The sequence below is a fragment of the Leopardus geoffroyi genome, chromosome B1, assembly GCF_018350155.1.
Source record: "Leopardus geoffroyi isolate Oge1 chromosome B1, O.geoffroyi_Oge1_pat1.0, whole genome shotgun sequence".
In the NCBI taxonomy this organism is placed as follows: Eukaryota; Metazoa; Chordata; class Mammalia; order Carnivora; family Felidae; genus Leopardus; species Leopardus geoffroyi.
In genome coordinates this window covers 150093347-150113478 of record NC_059327.1, presented here as the reverse complement: position 1 = coordinate 150113478, position 20132 = coordinate 150093347, and the positions used below count along the sequence as shown (strand labels likewise).

The 20132-nt window shown below is 36.9% G+C and overlaps 1 protein-coding gene and 1 long non-coding RNA gene across 3 annotated transcripts in view; one reads left to right on the top strand and one right to left on the bottom strand.

Annotated features, from left to right (window-relative positions):
* LOC123595913 overlaps positions 1-1132 on the top strand; it is a 19341-nt gene extending 18209 nt beyond the window's left edge. The window contains exon 2 of the long non-coding RNA XR_006711426.1: positions 920-1132. This is a non-coding gene — a long non-coding RNA (uncharacterized LOC123595913). The remainder of the gene's footprint in view (positions 1-919) is intronic.
* GNRHR (gonadotropin releasing hormone receptor) overlaps positions 1-20132 on the bottom strand; it is a 21961-nt gene extending 1829 nt beyond the window's left edge. Inside the window, exons 1-2 of one of the 2 annotated variants that reach the window (XM_045473873.1) lie at positions 19344-20132; positions 864-955 (exon numbers count right to left, since the gene is read on the bottom strand). In XM_045473873.1, the coding sequence (XP_045329829.1) occupies positions 864-955; positions 19344-19862 (611 nt within the window). In that variant the 5' untranslated portion in view covers positions 19863-20132. Of the gene's footprint in view, positions 1-863; positions 1084-19343 lie in introns of both variants that reach the window. The other variant, XM_045473871.1, reaches the window with a different exon arrangement.

Sequence of the window (20132 nt, the reverse complement as noted above, 5' to 3'; positions counted from 1 at the left end):
AATTTCTCTAGGATAAGATTTTGAAGGCAAATTGTTTTTGCAGTATACTTTTTAATAAGAATCAAATATCATTTTGTGCTGGGAACTGCCCAAGTTTCTATTATAGAGCATCACCACAATTATTTCCTTTAGAAAAAAATCTGCTGAGAGTAATCACACTACAGTAATTAAGATGATTTTCCTATTAAGTTGTACCAGGTATAACTTATGCATTATGCCACTGATAACATGTCTTTTGGATGTTCTGATGACATAGCCATGTTTACTTTGCAAATTCATAAATTTTAGTTTTTGGGAATTTACCAGATTACTGAAGCAAAAAAGGCACAACACAGCTGTGAAAATTCAGATAAAAGTGTCAGTTACAACAGTATTTCACACACCAATGTACACACACATACACACACACACACACAACACAAGCCCAGTTATGTTGTGTGGAATAGGGGATTTGAATATGAAACAGAACGGCTGAACTTTAGCGAGTCTCTTGGCTACCATTTAACGAGGTATACTTTGCAATATTATAGAAATCAGGTGTTTGGTATGGTGTTATAGTGGCCCAGCAGGAGCAATTTGCCAATGCTTATACTGGATAAAATAAAGTAGTTGTTCTTTCATTCTTAATTTCATGGTACAAATTTAGAACATTGGGAGATACCAAATGACCTCATCTGTAAATTAGGGATAGTAAAAGTATAATAAAAGTATTACCTCATAGGGTGAGTGTGAATAGTAACTGAGCTAATGTATGTAAACTGCTTAGAACAGTGTCTGGCACATAGTGCATGTCACTCTGCTTTGACTATTGCTGTTTGAAACCTGTTTGCCCACAATTAACATTGAGTCTAAGGAATACATACTGTGGGGATCTTGATGAAGGACCTGTGTCAGGGTGAAGATGATTTTTGCATTGCAGATTAACATGATGAGAAGAGGGATGATGAAGAGGCAGCTGAAGGTGAAAAAGTTATAAAAGGCCTGATGCCACCATTGTGGAAAACTGCAGTGTGTGACACATTGAGAGAAACCATCTGTCTGCCCAGAGCTGTCTCCTAAGTGGATCATCCGGAAGATGTATAACTGTATGAGAAAAGAAAACAATTAAAAGATGGTGTTATTTTCTTTCAAACAGTATTTGCATGTTTTCTTGAAAGCTTTTTCCTTCTGTATTCTCCAGGTCTTCTAACACGTTGTTGCCCAAAGCAATGACTAAGCTCCTTGATGTAATCCTTTTGTCACTTCAATGAGAAGCTGTAAAGTGGATATTTACTTAAAATATGTTTGGGTAATGTGAATGGATCTATAGGATTTTGGATTTTTTGGAAACTATTTCAACCTAGCAGAATGATCAGCAACCAGGGATTTAAACATTGTTGTATTTCAATTTCAGTTGCAATTATGCTGAGTAAACCTTTTGGAAGTGATTTTGTCCATCATAACTGTAGCAGCTAAAGCTGTATCTAGCAGTTAGAATGTGCTCCCCAAATACGTACTTAAATTTTATTTTTTGAAACAGAAAACCCCATTCAAATGGTCAAAGACATGAATAGACCATTTACAAAAGATGTAACAGTGGCCCTTAAACACGTGAAAAGATGTTCAACCTCACTTGTGTGAAGAAAAATGCCTATTAAGGCTACAGTGACATGGCATTTTTCACTATAAGAATTGGCAAAAATTAAAAATAACATACTTTCATGGGCAAGTTGTAAGAAAATATAGACTCTCCCACATTGCTAGTAGGAATGCAAATTGGCACAACCACTAGGGAGAAGAATTTAGCAATAGCATAACTATATCTGAATTTACCTTTGACCCAGCAATCTGAATCCAGGATTTTACCCTGAAGATACACTCCCACCTCTGTTATATGAAAATACATAGGCAGAAAGTTATTCATTGATGCATTGTTTGTAATTGAAAAAACATTAAAAATAACATAAATACCAATTCATGGAACAGTAGTTAAATAAACTGTGGTGGACCACACAACAGAGTGATATACAGCTGCAAAAAAAGAGTAAGGAAAATCTCTGTATATTTATGTGCATGTGTGTGTGTGTGTATTTATTTTCTAGCTCTGTCTTCTGGGAGCCTAGGAGAAATGATATCCCAGTAGCAATAAGCACATCCAGCGCTCTAGTACCCAGATCTTGTTTTCTAAATACCATTCTCTACCAAAAGGAACCACACAGAGTTCATTGGAGAGGTGAGTGAGCCCAAGGCTGACAAGCAAACTGCAATATGTGCTTGGAACAGTTTGTGCCAAAAAGCCAAAAAGTACTAAAAGAATAATGGAGCATGTCAAAAAGAGCTCTGGAGCGAGCTTGAAAGTACTCCCATTGGTCAAATCTGGGACAGTTTAAGCATTGAAAACAAAACCAAAAATAAGTAAACCAAAAAAAAAAAAAAAAAAAACAAAAACAAAAAAAAAAAACAAAACAACAACAAAAACCCTGATAAAAGGGATGATTAACAATAAAATGAAGAATCCATGAATTCTTGCTGATAGTAGTTACAAAAGAATGACTACAAATAAATGGGGAGGGGAAAAAAGCTCTTTGTTACTGTAGAAAGCCAAATAATAAATGTATAAGGAATAATGAAAGTAGTGATTACCAAATGGTAATAATAAGTGATTCAGGCAAGCATCATCAATGGATGGTAAAAACATGGATGAAATTTGAAGAAAGCAGGGTATTAACATCATCTTGAAGTATTTACCTGCAAGACAGCTTTTCTTATAAAGAGTAAAAATAACTTTACAGTAGATAACCAAATAATTAAATTAACATAGCCAATAATGGGACCAACTGACAACATCTGCTTCCTTATATAATGCATTGACAGGTACTAACCATCACTTCTTTGCTATCTTGGATTATAACCTTGGATTCTTTTTTGTTAAAAGGAACATTTTTGGGACAGTTGCTCAGGTATGAATAAGTTATATAGATTAGAATAGTATTTTTTCAGTGTTAATTTCCTGATTTTTGTTTGATACTTATACTGTGGGTATGTGCCAGAAAAAAACAAAACAAAACAAAAAAACAACACTGAAGTATCAAAAGGGACATCATATCTGAATTTACTTTTAAACAATTTAGAAAAAATTTATAGGAAACAAAGCAAATAAGTAATGTAGTAAAATGTTAATATTTGGGGAAACTGAGGGAAAGATATTCCAGAAAACTATGATTCTTGCAACCTTTCTCTAAGTGTGAAATTATTTTGTTGTTGTTTTTAAAACACAAATGAATCAACCATTTAAGAAACGTTGCAAAGATGACAGAGTAGTAGGGGGACCCTATGCTTTCCTCATTCCTTGAACACAGCCAGATAAATATAAAATCGTTCTGAACACGCAAGTAATTGGTCTGAGGACCGAGAGACAATCTGCACATCTAGAGGGAGAAAAATGGCCACTTAGTGGAAGATAGGAACTGTGGAGAGTTGTTGGGCAGAAATGAATTGTAGGTGCTGTAGAGGGGAGGGAGCCCTGATCACAGAGAGAGGGGAGAGAGAGAAAGCAGCATACAGGGGATTGCACAAGAAAAACACTTCCCCAAAAGCATTCACTGGGAAAATGAAAGGGGCTGATTATTGTAAGTTTTTACAAGCAGCAGAACTCAAAGTCTGAAGTTTTAGAAGTCTGCACCATTGCTGGAATCATGCCCGGCAGGCTTAGCGATGCTCCTGTGGGGAAGGAGGACAGAGGTCCAGGAGCAGACAGTGTGCTCTGAGGATCCTTTGGGTTGCACTGAAAAAGACATTTCCCCTTATTGGAGTGTATTTGGGAGAGGTGGCACTGCCTCTCGGAGGACAAAAGAAATGGTGGCACCATTGAGAGGTCCCATTAATTAGCATAGCAGCAGAGGCACCTGCTGAGGACAGTTAACCTGGAAGTCAGTTTTTGGCTGTGTTTTATCATAAACTCTCAGCCCCTGCATGGTTGTGTGACTTCTTTTCTGGGACAAACTGGCACCAACCACAGTGCAGTGAGAACTTTCCCTAAAAGATCAGTGCATGTCCCTAAAATTTGGAGTTTGGAAACCCAGCCACATGCCTGAGCTAAAACACAGGAGCACTGAACCAGATAGCTCAGACACAGACAAGGTGAAGGCAGGGTTCTGATGGAAGCCTGGAACACAAGAGTAGAGATTGTTCACACTTATGTGAGGGCTTGCTGAAAAGAGATATGTGTGAACTCCCCTTTCCTGAGACAAGAAAGTGAGGTGGCACCATTTTCACCCACCCATCAGCACAGACAGATTTCAGTGAACAACACAGCACTCCCAGTGGAGGCTGAAGCTGCTTACATCAAGCCCTGCCCCACTGTGCCCTGCAGGTGCACCTCTACTAGGGCAAGTCAGCCTGAGAACCAGTGCAGCAGGCCCCTCCCCCAGAAGACCAGCACAAGCCCCTCACCCTCCATATGCACCAAGTCTACTGACCATAGCGTGATGCAACGCTTTAGCTCTAGGGGGAACAGGATCTTGGCTTTTCTAACAAGCAGACCAAAACCAACTGGTTAAAACTTGCCACATCAGGATAAGGTCCAAACACTCCCCACTGCAGGTAAGAAGAAACTCTGCAGAGGACTGATCTGAGGGGAAAAAGCAGCCAAGACACTACAGCAGAGTGCACACAGCATACACCAAAAAAACTTTCTGAAGTGCCAGGCCCTGGACAGTATATAACCTCTTCTTAATATAACCATTATATTCAGAAGCAGGAAACGTAACGGTCTTTCCTAACAATAGAAGACAGAGATCTAGGCAAATGCTAAGATGGGAAAGTTCATCCCAAAAGAAAGAACAAGAAGAGGTCGCAGCCAGGGATCTAACCAAAACAGATGTAAGTAATATGCCTGAACTAGAATTTAAAACAACAATCATAAGGATACTACCTCAGCTTGAGGAAAGTATAGAAGACACTAGGGATTCCCTTATTGCAGAGATGAAAGAATTAAAACCAGTCAAGCTAAAATAAAAAATGTTTTAACTGAGATGCAAAACTGATCAGTGTAATGACAACAAGGATGGAAGAGGCTAAGGAAAGAATAAGTGATATAGAAGATGAAATTAGGGAAAATAATGAAGTTGAAAAGAAGCAGGAGAGAAAAATATTGGATCATGAATGTAGACTTAGGGAACTCAGTGACTCCATAAAGCATAATAATATTTGTATCATAAGAGTCCTAGAAGAAGGAGGGGAAAAGGGGCAGAGGGTTTATTTGAGTAAATTATAGCTGAAAACTTCCCTAATCTGGGGAAGGAAACAGACATTGAAATCCAGAAGGCATAGAGAACCCCCATCAAAATCAACAAAAGGAGGCCAACAGTAAAACATAGTAGTAAACTTTGCAAAATACACAGATAAGGAAATAATCCTGAAAGTAGGAAGGGAAAAAAATCATTAACCTACAAGGGAAGACAAGTTTTGCAGCAGATCTCTCCACAGAAACTTGGCAGGCCAGAGGGAGTGGCATGATATAGTCAATGTGCCAAATGGGAAAAATATTCAGCCATCAATGCATTATCCAACAAGACTGTCATTCAGAATAGGAGGAATGATAAAGAATTTCCTAGACAAACAAAAACTAAGAGTTTGTGATCACTAAACCAACCCTGCGAGAAATATTAAAGGGGACTCTTTGACTGGGAAAGAAAGACCAATAACACCAAACATTAGAAGGAACAGAGAAAATCTCCAGAAACAATGACTTTACAGGTAATACAAAGGCACTAAATTCATATCTATCAATAATCACTCTGAATGTAAAAATGACTAAATGCCCCAATCAAAAGACATATGGTAACAGAATGGATAAAAAAATAAGACCCATTGCTGTGCTGCCTACAAGAGGCTCATTTTAGACCTAAAAACACCTGCAGGTTGAAATTGAGAGGATGGAGAACAATTTATCATGCTAATGGACCTCAAAAGAAAGCCAGAGTAGCCATACTTATATCAGACAAACTAGATTTTAAACCAAAGATTGTAACAGGTGATGAAGAAGGACACTAAATCATAAGTAAAGGATCTATCCAACCAGAAGATCTAAGAATAATATCTAAGAATATATCTAATAAGATCTAAATATTTATACTCCCAATTTGGGAGAACCCAAAGATATAAAGCAATTAATAACAAACATAAAGAAATTCATTGATAATAATACAGTAATAGGAAGGGACTTTAAACACCCCGTTTACAGCAATGGACAGATCATCTAAGCAGATCAACAAGGAAAAAATGGCTTTGATGACACATTAGACCAGATGGACTTAACAGATATATTCAGAACATTTCATCCTAACACAGCAGAATATTCACCTTTTTGAGTTCACATGGAACATTGTACAGAATACATCACATACTGGGTCACAAATCAGGCCTTAACAAGTACAAAAAGACTGAGCTCATACCATGCATATTTGAAGACCACAATGCTATGAAACTTGAAGTTAGCCACAAGAAAAAATCTGGAAAGACCACAAATACATGGAGATTAAAGAATATCCTACTAAAGAACAAATGGATTAACTAAGAAATGAAAGAAGAAATAAAACAAATATATGGAGAAAAATGATAATGAAAATATGACAGTTCAAAATCTTTGGGATGTAGCAAAGGTAGTCAAAAGAGAGAAGCGTATACCAATACAGGCCTACCTTAAGAAGCAAGAAAAGTTTCAAATACACAAGCTAACCTTACACCTAAAGGAGCTAGAAAAGGAACTGCAAATAAAGTCTAAAGCCAAAAAAGGAAGGGAAATAATAAAGCTTAGAGCAGAAATAAATGATGTGGAAACAAACAAAAACAGCAGAAGAGATCAATGAAACTAAGAGCTGGTTCTTTGAGTAAATTAATAAAATTGATACATCTCCAGCCAGACTTACCAAAAAGAAAAGAGAAAGGACCCAAATAAATAAAATCACGAATGAAAGACAAGAGATCACAACCAACACCATAGAAATGAAACAATTATAAGAGAATATTAGGAAAAATTTTATGTCAACGAACTGGGCAATCTGGAAGAAGTGGATAAATTCCTGGAAACATACAAACTACCAAAACAAACAGGAAGGAATAAAAAAAACTGAACAGACTTGTAACTAGTTAAGAAATTAAATCAGTAATCAAAAATCTCCCAACAAACGAAAATCCAGGGCCAGATGGCTTCCCAGGGGAATTCTATCAAACATTTAAAGAAGAGTTAATATCTATTCTTCTCAAACTGTTCCCCCACCAAAAAAAAAAAAAAAAAAAAAATAGAAAGAAACTTCCAAACTCATTCTATAAGGCAAGTATTACCTTGATTCTAAAACCAGACAAAGACCCCACCAAAGGCCAATATCTCTGATGAACATAGATGCAAAAATTCTCAACAAGATACTCATAAATCAAATCCAACAGTACATGAAAGGAATTATTCTCCATGATCAAGAGGGATTCATTTCTGGGCTGCAGGTGTGGTTTAATATTTGCACATCAATGTGATGCACCACACTAATAATTAAAGACAAGAACCATATGATCCTCTCAATAGATGCAGAAAAAGCATTTGACAAAATACAACATTATTCATAAAAACCCTCAACAAAGTAGGGATAGAGGAACATACCTCAACATCATAAAGGCCATGTATGAAAAACCCATAGCTAATATCATCCTCAATGGGAAAAAACAGCGCTTTTCCTCTACAGTCATTAACAAGACAAGGATGTCCACTCTCACCAATGTTATTTACCATAGTAATGGTAGTCTTGCCTCATCAATCAGATAACAAAAAGAAATAAAAAAACATTCAAATTGGCAAGGAAGAAACCAGCCTTTCACTATTCATAGACAACATGCTACTCTATGTAGAAAAACTGAAAAACTCCACCGAAAATTACTAGAACTGATATGTGAATTTAGCAAAGTTGTAGAATAGAAAATCAACATACAGAAATCTGTTGCATTTCTATATATCAATAATGAAGCAGGAGAAAGAGAAATCAAAGAATTGATCTAATTTATAATTGAACCAAAAACCGTAAGATAGATAGGAATAAACCTAGCCAACGAAGTAAAATATCTGCACACTGAAAGTTATGGAATACTTCTGGAAGAAATTGAAGATAACACAAAGAAATGGAAAAATATTCCATGCTCATGGATTGGAAGAACAAACATTGTTAAAAAGTCTATACTACCCCAAGAAATCTACACATTTAATGCAATTCCTATCAAAATACCACCAGCATTTTTCACAGAACTAGAACAAACAATTGTAAAATTTGTATGGAACAACAAAAGACCCCAAATAGCCAAAGAAATCTTGAAAAGGCAAAGCAAAGCTGGAAGTATTACAATTTCAGATGTCCAGTTATATTACAAAGCTGCAATCACCAGATAGTATGGTATTGGCACACAGACAGATCAATGGAACAGAACAGAAAACCCAGAAATGGACCCACAACTATATGGTCAACTAATCTTTAACAAAGCAGGGAAGAATATCCAATGGAAAAAAGACAGCCTCTTCAACAAATGATGGTGGGAAAACTGGACAGCAGTATACAGAACAATGAAACCAGACGACTTTTTATACCAAACAGAAAAATAAATTCAAAATGGATGAAAGACCTAAATGTGAGACAGGAAGCCAAATCCTACAGGAGAACATAGGTAGCAACCTCTTTGACATCAGCTGTAGCAACTTCTTACTAGACATGTCACTGGAGGCAAGGGAAACAAAAGCAAAAATAAACTATTGGGATTTAATCAAGATAAAAAGCTTCTGCACAGCGAAAGGAACAGTCAACAAAACTTAAAGGCAGCCTACAGAATAGGAGAAGATATTTGCAAATGACATATCTGATAAAGGGTTAGTATCCAAAATTTATAAAGTATTCATGAAACTCAACACCCAAAACCAAATAGTCCAGTTAAGAAACAGGCAGAGCCATGAACAGACATTTTTCCAAAGATATACAGATGGCTAACATCCACATGAAAAGATGCTGAACGTCACTCATCATCAAGGCAATACAAATCAAAATCACAATGAGATACCACCTCACACCTGTCAGAATGGTTAATGTTAGCAACTCGGGAAACAGATACTGGCAAGGAAGCAGAGAAAGGGGAATCCCCTTGCCCCGTTTGTGGGAATGCAAACTGGCGCAGCCACTGTAGAAAACAGTATTGAGGTTCCTAAAAAGTTAAAAATAGAAGTACTTACAAGCCAGCAATTACACTGGTGTTTATCCAAAGGATACAAAAATACTGATTGAGGGGGCATATCACTCGAGGTTTATAGCAGCATTATCAATAATAACCAAACTATGGTGGTGCCTGGGTGGCTGAGTCAGTTGATTTCGGCTCAGGTCATGGCCCAGGGTTGTGGGATTGAGTCCTGCATCAGGCTGCATGCTGAGTGTAGAGCCTGCTTAAGATTTTGTCTCTCTCTCTCCCCCTCTGCCCCTCTTCCCTGACTATGCTCTCCCTGAAACAAGTAAAATAAAGTAACATAACATAACATAACATAACATAACATAACATAACATAACATAACATTAAAATAAAATAAAATAAAATAAAATAAAATAAAATAAAATAAAATAAAACAACAACAAAAACCAACAGCCAAACTATGGAAAGAATCCAAATGTCCATCAATCGATGAATGTATAAAGAAGAGGTGGTATATATACATATATATAATGGAATATTATTCAGTCATCAAAAAGAATGAAATCTTGCCATTTGCAACGACATATATGGAGCTGGAGTGTATTATGCTAAGTGAAATAAGTCAGTCAAAGACAAATCCCATATGATTTCACTCACATGTGGAATTTAAGAAACAAAACAGGTAAAGATAGGGAAAGGGAAAAAAAGAGAGGAAGGAAAACCATAAGAGAACAGACTGAGGGTTGATGGTGAAAGGTGGGTGGGGAATGGGTTAGATGGGTGATGGATATTAAGGAGGGCACTTGTTGGGACGAGCATGGGGTGTTATATGTAAGTCATGAATTACTAAATTGTACACCTGAAACCAATTTACCATATGTTAACTATCTAGAATTTAAATAAAAATTTGAAATAAGAAAGAATAAAGAAATGTTGCCAAGTACTTTTCAAAAACACATACTAATAAATATACACTGAAATTTTCCCCATTTATCAAGTGAACTTCTTACCTAGTCATTTCCAAGCTTCTCCACTGAGAAACTTCATTTTACCATGACACATTATTAAAATGAAAATATAAGAGTGACCAAGCATTTTAAAACTAATAGCAAATAAATTCAAACAAAAACGTTGCAGGATTTTTAAAATTTTAAGCAATTGAGGGACAGTATTTACTTTTTAAAGTCTTTAATTGAGTTAGTAAATCCAATTAACTTAATTCCACAGGCCCAGGATTTGTTTCCTTTTTGGGGTGATGGAGTGGTAGTGGAATATGCTTTTAAAAAAACACAACAACCCTATATTTCCTTTCTTTGCTTGTAGAGTAATTTAATATAATATAAATATAATAAACTCTAAATAAAATATAAGTAAAATAATATAAAATATAATGTTCTATCTTTTATTTGTAATTAAAATGTTGATTTTCAGTTTCAGATCTTTTTTCAAGGGCAAAATAGTATTGTTAAATTAATCCACTAGAGGGTGCACAATGATCATATCATCAAATTTAAAGCTCAGAAACTCAAACATGTATTCAGCTAGTTCTATTTTATAATCCAGATCTTTTTCCGTATCACAAAGTAACCATTTAAGTTTTCCATACTTCTTTGCAGACTGACTTTAAATTTAAAGTTCAGTTCTGAATTTGACCCAACAGATGTTGTGAGTCTTTGGAAGAGTTACTTTACAAAGAACTTGAGAATCTAGTATTTCTTTAAAACCTTAGGTACTTCCCTCCACAACTTCCTGATCATACTTGGACCCAGATGATCCGAGTTTGACTTTCTTCTCTGCACTAGGCCACATTTTCACTTTAATATTTCATCTTTTTGGGGCGCCTGGGTGGCACAGTGGGTTAAGCGTCCGACTTCAGCCAGGTCACGATCTCGCAGTCCGTGAGTTCGAGCCCCGCGTCGGGCTCTGGGCTGATGGCTCAGAGCCTGGAGCCTGTTTCCGATTCTGTGTCTCCCTCTCTCTCTGCGCCTCCCCCGTTCATGCTCTGTCTCTCTCTGTCCCAAAAAATAAATAAACGTTGAAAAAAAAATATTTCATCTTTTTAAGTTAATATGATAAAACTTTCAATAAAATGGCTTTTTTTTTTTCCTGGTGCAAAAAGATGATTTATTAAAGCACTAGGACAGGTCCTCTGGGTGGAAGAGGTGCCTGGACCCTGAGGAGAGACTGATTATGTACTTGGGAGTTGGGGAAGGTAAAGTCAAAGGAGTGTGTTTCCAAAGGGATTTTCTTTCTTTCTTTTTTTAAAATATGAAATTTATTGTCAAATTGGTTTCCATACAACACCCAGTGCTCATCCCAGCAGGTGCCCTCCTCAATACCCATCACCCACACTTCCCTCCCTCCCACCAGCCATCAACCCTCAGTTTGTTCTCAGTTTTTAAGAGTCTCTTATGTTTTGGCTCCCTCCCTCTCAAAAGAGATTTTCATATGCTAAAGAAAACTCACAGGACGCTGGAGGCCTAGCTATCCTCCAGCTAAGGTTGTTTTTCCCTCTAGCAAAGCATTAACTTAAAGACTGTAAGGAGTTCCTGGAGAAAAGGTATATTGTGCCTACCTCAAGTATTTGTCACTGGGCTGCAAGTTATAAGGAAATTTAATCTGACTTTGAAATAGAGAACTATGATTTGAGCTGATAGTTATCATCTTCGTTTAATAAATGCTTATTTTTAAAGCAACTCCTTGTTCAAAAACTAGGTGCTCTCTGTCATAAAAGATGAACCAGATATATCCTGTTATCAGAGAATTTAAAATTTGGTAGGGGAGATAATAGCATGGTTGTACACCTGTCGTACGTACTAGGTAGACTGTGATAAGTGCTAAAAGAGTGATATGGTAAAGTGTTATGGTAACTGAGAATCTTACTTTCCCATAAATTGTTTTAGCCTAGGTTCAGTTTATTTTGTGCTCCAAGGTCATGTTCATTTGAATGATTAGTATAGGGATCTACTTTAGTTCGTGGGTTGTTGGGGTTTTTTGTTTTTTTTTTTTCGTCTTTGGATTATATTTCTTTAATTTCTTTGTTTCTCCTTTCTCATACCTGACCTCAGTTCTCATCAGTATTTGCTTTATTTTGCCATAAATGAGAGAAATATGTTTTCCTTCTTTACAGTCATTTGCATATGCTTCTTAGAGTATTATTTTTAACCCTCACCTTATCCCAGCCTAATTACGTTATTGTCTAATCTTTTCCGGAGGTAATTATCTTTATTACTATTTTTAAATGTTTATTTATTTTGAGAGAAAGAGAGCATGAGCAAGCAGAGGAGGTGCAGAGAGAGGGAGAGAGAGAGAGAGTCCTAAGTAGGCTTCACTCTGTCAGCAAAGAGCACGACACGGGGCTCGAACCTGTGAACAGTGAGATCATGACCTGAGCCGAAAGGAAGTGTCAGACGCTTAACCAACCGAGCCACTTGGGAAGCCACAAGAGGTAATTATTTTTAGATAATGTACTTCATTCAGTTTCCTCATCTATAAAACAGAGATGTTAATAGTATTTACCTCTAGGAGCTGTCAAGACAATTAAATGATTTAATACTTGCCAAGTATTTCTAATAATGCCTGGCACACAGCACTATATGAGTTATAAACATTATTATGAAAAAAATTTCAGGGCACACAACTTATAAATGTGTATTCATATGTTTATTTATTTATATATTTGCCATATATTATTTCCTTATAGCTGTTAAGCATCTATTCTCAACTTAAGACTTTCCTGCCATATCCTTCTCCAGCATCCTACAGGAAAAAAGGAAATAGACAACATTGCATGGTGTGATATAGTGTAGTATTTAAAAGCTCTGGGTATGGAGTTAACTGGATATACTGACACCCACACTTACTAGACAGTAATCTTGGGCATTGTATATAACATTCTTAACCTTAGTTTCTTTATGAATGAAAAAAAAGATAATTGTATCCAATAGAGAGAGTTGTTGGGAGCCTTACAGGAAATAATGCATGCAAAAGGATTTAGCATATTTCCCGGCACATATTTATGTCTTCAATAACTAACATTTATCATCATCATCATTATTGTTGTTATTTATGTATTTAGTATGCTACTACTATGTTCCAGTATAGTTCTTTGGCATATTGTACATGTGTGACAAGTGTTTATTGAATTTAAGCTCCTTGTCAAGTTCAGAAACATATTCCATTCCTGTCAAGTGTATGTATATATATATAATATATATATACACACATACATATATATATACATATATATACACATACATAAATATACATTTATATAATTTTATATAAATTTATATATAAAATTTTATATTTATATTTATATATAAATTTAAATTATATATATAAAAAATATATATATTTAATGTTCGTTTATTTTTGAGAGAGCACAGACAGGGAGGGACAGAGAGAGGGCCGGGACGGAGGATCCTTAGCAGGTTCTGCGCTGACAACAGTGAGTCCGATGTGAGGCCCGAACTCATGAACTGCAAGATCATGACCTGAGCTGAAGTTGGATGCTCAACTGACTGAGGCACCCAGGCACCCCCAGCCATGTATCTTTACACCAAAGACCAAAAGGATGTCTCATATATCATGCCTTCCGACCTGGGTTAATGTTAGAATTTAAAAGCTGTCCGAATGTATGCTCCATATTAACATGGATAAGCTAGTGGTATGAACTTCTGCAAATAATCTGCTACTCTGTAACTCTTGTGGTGGTAAATGACTGTCATTGGAAAGCATGTGATTTTTGATTAGATACGGACACATCTAATTCAGGAAATGTTTTATCCTCAACATGCACTTACGAACCTAACCACACATAGTCTTAAAGCAGATTGCCTTTCAGGTCATGTTTGTTCCTTCTCTTCCTTTCCCTTCCTTTCCTTTTTTTTTCTCCCTCTTCCTTCCCTCCTTGCCTCCCTCCTTGCCTGCCTGCCTTCTTCCTTCCTACCTTCCTCCTCCCTTCCTTCCTTCCTTTCTTATTTGACTGTTACAAATGATACCTTTAAGACTAGAACTATTATGCATCAGCATATATAGCATTCAGAATGAGCAGGATAGCCTGGTGACTAGGGAGTAGATTGGCTAAACTTACTTATCAGTCAGAATGAATGTTATAATTTTGAGAAATTGGAAATAATCTTTATGTAAACCAATTCTCTTTGCTGTCTCTTAAAGGATCATTTAATTTTCATACTCGTATTTCCCTATTATTTTATCTCCTGACTTCAAAAACTCTTTATGAACAAAGGAATGAAAGCAGGAGGAGAGGAAGGAATGAACATTATCAGAGTGTTTAAAAATTAAGTCTTGTACTAGATGATTTTATGTATCTTTATAATTTATTCTTCACAATTATGCTTTTAAACTTAGTTACAGTAATTTACTCACAACCACAGAGATGGTAAGAGACAGCATTGAGATTTGAAACCAACTTTGTTAAAATCCAATATTCATGCCATTTCTACTATTCTATTGTCTTCCAAGCTTTGTTTCAGGGAAATCTAAGGTCTTTAGAGACCATGAGCAGGGCTAGTAAATGGTCAAACAGAAGATTGGCTTCCCTTACCTCTCTTTAGCAAGAACAGCTCCACTTGTATGTTTCATTGGGGCTCCAGATAGAATTTTGCTTTTTTTTTTTAAGTTTACTTATTTATTTTTAGAGAGAGAGAGAGAACGAGCGTGAGAGGGAGAGGGGCAGAGAGGGAGGGACAGAGAATCCCAAGGAGGCTCTGTGCTGTCAGCACCACACTCAATGTGGGGCTCAATCTCACGAACAGTGAGGTCATGACCTGAGCCTAAATCAAGAGTTGGACGCTCAACCAACTGAGCCACCAGACACCCTTAGAATTTTGCTTTTTTTAAAAAAATTCCATTACTAGGAAAAAGTTTGAAAGTTGAGCTATGCTATGCTAGAACTTCTGAAAATATATCCCCAGACCATCACAGAATTTCTCAAGCAATAGACAATCAATATATAAACGAGAGGATGATGATTAAATTCATCCTTTCAATGTAAATTAGCCATTACAGGATGCACCTTTGTCAGTGGGCTTATCCACAGAGCATGGTGAAGCTTACTATGTGCCACAGTCTAGAAGTAAAAAGCCCTTTCAGTCTTTCATCTTCCCCATTAAACATGTGTAACATTAGTCATGGGATTAAAACCTCTTTTATTCAGAGAGACAGCAGAGAGAGAGAGCTATAATAAAAAGAAAAACCGGACTTAATACAAAGACATGAGTCCAACAGGTCAAGTGACATTGAGAAAGTCAATGAATCCCTTTAAACCAGTTGTTTTTGCACTGCAGATTGTACCCATCAGTCAGTGGCAATCAACAGTAAATAATGAAACAGTAAATAATGAAATGGAGGGGTGCTCAGTCAGTTGAGTGGTTGACTGTATTTGGGCTCAGGTCATGATCTTAAACAGTTTGTGGGATTGAGCCCCGCATGGGGCTCTGTGCTGACAGTGCGAAGTCTGCTTGGGATTATCTCTCTCCGTCTCTCTTTCTGCCCCTTCCCAACTCATGTTCTCTCTCTCAAAATAAGTAAACTTAAAAAAAAAAAAAATGAAGTGGAATGGTGTTGAATATTTTATGAAAAATTTTCCCAGTTATAAGTGTGTGAGGAACAAAGTCCCAATGTAGTATGCATTTCTTACTGCCAGAAAGGTGTGCACGCCATTGCTTTCAAAGATTCTCTTTGTATGTTGTCTAATACGCGGGGTGGTGGTAGTAACATGGCTGTTATGTGCTGCACAGAGTGAGGTTTTTCAGGAAGCTTCGGCAAAGTGCTTTACAAATATAATCTGCTGCTGAAAGTAAGGATGAATTATGTGTTTTACCAAATAAAAGAATACCATCATTTTCTGTGGCCCATATTCACATAAATCTCTCAGGAAGAGTGATGTATTTGAGGTCAGGCTATTACATGAAAATCCTAAACAATTCAAACTTAATTTCATAATTTCTTTTTACTATATCAAGACAGATAAATATTTGGCGCTATCTTTCTATTATTGCTGTGACATACTTAGATGAAGATAATTGAATTAATAAATCAATATTTTTATTATACCCTCTGGGACAGTGCTTAGAGAAGGTTGAAATTGTTAATTTGCATTTCAGTTATTATCACAATTTGACTTATTTCTACTTCTTCAGACTTTCATCAGTATCCTAACTTACCAACTACTTTCCAAACGGCTATACTTCTCCAAAGACCTTATACTGATATCATCATGTCTTAAAGCAAATGTTTTCAGCTCTTTTCACAGTTTGCCTTCCCTCCCCCTTCAAACAGAGAAACAAACAGGCAGACACTTCTGTTCTCAACCTACCTGCCTATTTCAATGGTTTCACTGTTAAAACTCCTTGGCTAAAAATATTAGAGCTTTAGTTTATACCGTTCTCTTTATCTCCCTAAATCCAATTTGTTGCCAAACTTTGTTTTAAATTTTTTTTTTCAACGTTTATTTATTTTTGGGACAGAGAGAGACAGAGCATGAACGGGGGAGGGGCAGAGAGAGAGGGAGACACAGAATCGGAAACAGGCTCCAGGCTCTGAGCCATCAGCCCAGAGCCCGACGCGGGGCTCGAACTCCCGGACCGTGAGATCGTGACCTGGCTGAAGTCGGACGCTTAACCGACTGCGCCACCCAGGCGCCCCTCCAAACTTTGTTTTTTGTTTGAAATGTCCCTCTTAAAATCAATGCTCTCTGAGACCACCCTAGCCACCAACCTAATCATTTCATTGCCAGAAAATTCAGAAAAGGTTTCTCTGTTTCTCGCAATTATTTGGGTCTATGAAAATTTTCCTAAAATATTTTTGTTAAAAAGTCATTTTATTTCTTGCATAGGAGTCACAAAGGATATGTGGCTCCCACATTAATTTCAGAATTTCCCCTGGTTATCAATGTCTTCTATAATATAGGTCCAGGGGCGCCTGGGTGGCGCAGTCGGTTAAGCGTCCGACTTCAGCCAGGTCACGATCTCGCGGTCCGTGAGTTCGAGCCCCGCGTCAGGCACTGGGCTGAGCCTGTTTCCGATTCTGTGTCTCCCTCTCTCTTTGCCCCTCCCCCGTTCATGCTCTGTCTCTCTCTGTCCCAAAAATAAAATAAAACGTTGAAAAAAAAATACTTATATAATATAGGTCCATTATACCCTTCATTCATTCATTTAAATGAATGAAGCCAATTTGTTTTTAAAGGAAAAAGTGAAGGATTTATTTGATCTGCAGAAAAATTAGATCATCTGAACATTTAAAGTTTCTATTTCTGCTACTTGTCCTATTATGTACAGTGAATGTTAATGAAGTTGAACACAACAGAGTCTCCACCGTTTAAGAGTGTATTCCTTAATGACAAAGACGAGCAAATGCATGATCATGATGTTTTATGACAAATAGTACACGAGAAGTGGAAGACAAGGGAGCAACCACCAAATCTGATATCCTGCTGGTGCCACCTCTCAATCTTTCACTTCAGCCAGACAAGTGTCCCGTGAAAATTAATCACACATTTCAACCTTTCCTGAAAAATATATGTGATCCTTGACTTTTTTTTCTATCCAAATACCATTTATCTGAAAAAACTCAGCTTATCCTACTTTTTTCTTAAATCATTCCTTTACCATTTCAACTCTTACTCATTTCTCCTTCTTACACTGGTACTAAGTTTTATAAATGTTTAGTATATGGTTGTATTAGTTTTATAAAAGTATTGTCTCCACAACTGAATTACATTTTCTTGGGGGGTGGTTTCTTTGAAACCATCAGTATCATGCTCAGTGTGAAGAACCTAACTTGTTTATCTTTCCTAAGAAAAAGAATAAATAGGCAACACTCTTACTTTAAAGAAACAAAATGGAAAACTTAAACCATAGCCTTAGCTAAATAGTCTCATTTCAAGAGACGTATTTACTATACCCATTCTTGTATATTCAGTCACCGTGAGAATCGTCATATGCCTTTCTCCAGGAACATCAAAGTACTTTAGTTTTTCCCATTCCTCCTGCCATAAAACACACCCCAACTAAATTGATCTAATATCCATGAAATATTAGTTAAGTGAGGAATTGGTGGTGAAAATTTGGTGGCCCAACTTTTTAATGTTTTAACTGTATTTAATGAGTTTTGCATGGCAGGATTTTTTGTTGTTGTTTTATGTTTCTTCTTTTTGTTTTTTAAAGCACCTGGCCCATTTAGAATGCCTACATAAATTCCATTTGTAGTGGCAGATTTTGGGAACATCCTGGTTAACCTTGATGCCACTTCTTGACACAACCTTGTACCCTGGGTTCATCACCATACGATACATTTACAAGCATAGAGACAATTTACTCATCTGTTATTAGGGAAGCTTTGCTATTTGTAAGACCATGTCCTTTTCTTCAGAGATATGACTGCTGAAAAAAAGGCAAATTCTACAGGCCAATTAACCAGGTTGCCTCAGATGAGGACAATCTGGAACAATATCTACTTGTACCTGATTTTGCTAACAGCCTGTTATGGTCTACACTTTTTCCAGAAAAGCTCAAGTCAATCTCAGAGAAATATTCAGATTTCAGAAGTCCGGGGTTTCCCACTTTTCCTCTTTATTCAGTCCCACCCAGCTGCAAACTCCAGAACAACGTACTAGCTGACAATAGTTCTAAGTTGCGACAGAAACAGATTAGTTTCCACTCAAGAAATCCCAAATAAGACAAATTATAAATACTTTCTACCTATGCAAATTCCGTAGTTCCTAAATATTCTCTCCATTTACTATATCAACCAGAGCAAAAGAAGAACTAGAGGAAAGAATAAGATGGGGATGAGGTCCAATTGGACAATAGCCACATTTTTTGAGGAGCATTTACTATGTACTAGAGATTATGCTAGACACTTTAATACATTGTTCTTCTTATCTTTACAAAAGTTGCATAATATAGGCATTACCTCCATTTTATAAATGAAGGAACTGAAACCCAGAGAAGCTAAAAATTTGCCCAAGGTAACAGCCAGGATTAAACTTTGCTCTTGAATTTCCAGAATCCAAGCTCTCGAAGACAATACAATACTGCCTTTGACATACAATAATACAATACAATACTCAAGATTAGATAGGAAATCTGTGATTGCCATATCCAAACAAGTTCATGATAATGGTTTACCTGTGGTCCAGCAAGGATACTACTGAGGAGCCACGCCAGGCCAATCATGGACTGTCCGAGCTTGCCATTGCTTTTCACAGCTAGAGGCCTCGTGATGGCCAGGGAGCGGTCTAGGCTGATCACTACCATCATGAAAGCTGGGGCATACATGGAGAAAAGCTTCAGATAGCTGAGAACTTTGCAGAGGAGCTCTCCAGCATACCATTGAACTGTAATATTCCACATCCCATCTAGTGGCATGACAAGCAGAGTCTCCAACAGGTTGGCTAAGGTCAGATGTTTTAAAAGCATCTTCATTCTCGAAAGCTTTTTTCCTTTCTCTTTCTTCTGAGTCCACTTCTGAAGTTTCAACAAGAAAGAAGCATTAAAAGTTGTAGAGAGTAGAAAAAGGAAGAAAGTAACCGTCACTCGGATCTTTCCAGATAATGTCAGTGTGGGGAGGTTGCCCTGCATCAGTGGGATGCTGTTGTTTATGGCTGAGCAGTGATTCTGATTCTGTTCAGGAGGGGCACTTGCCATACCTCCTGACTGATAGAGCTTCAAGACTTGTGTTTCTGGCACTTCTGATGTTTTATTGTAACCTAGCCCAAAGCCCTGTTTTATTTCTGCCTTCTTTAGATGGAAACGTCACAGGTGTAGATTTATGTCAAATTTCGTCCCTGAGCTAGTTTATATTTAATGTAAAAGATCAAGGTGAACTTGTTTTGTGGGCTAATAATCCAACACAGTGCTAAAACAGAACATGTCAAACACATGGTGAGGGCCAAATGTAACTGTAGTACCTCAGCA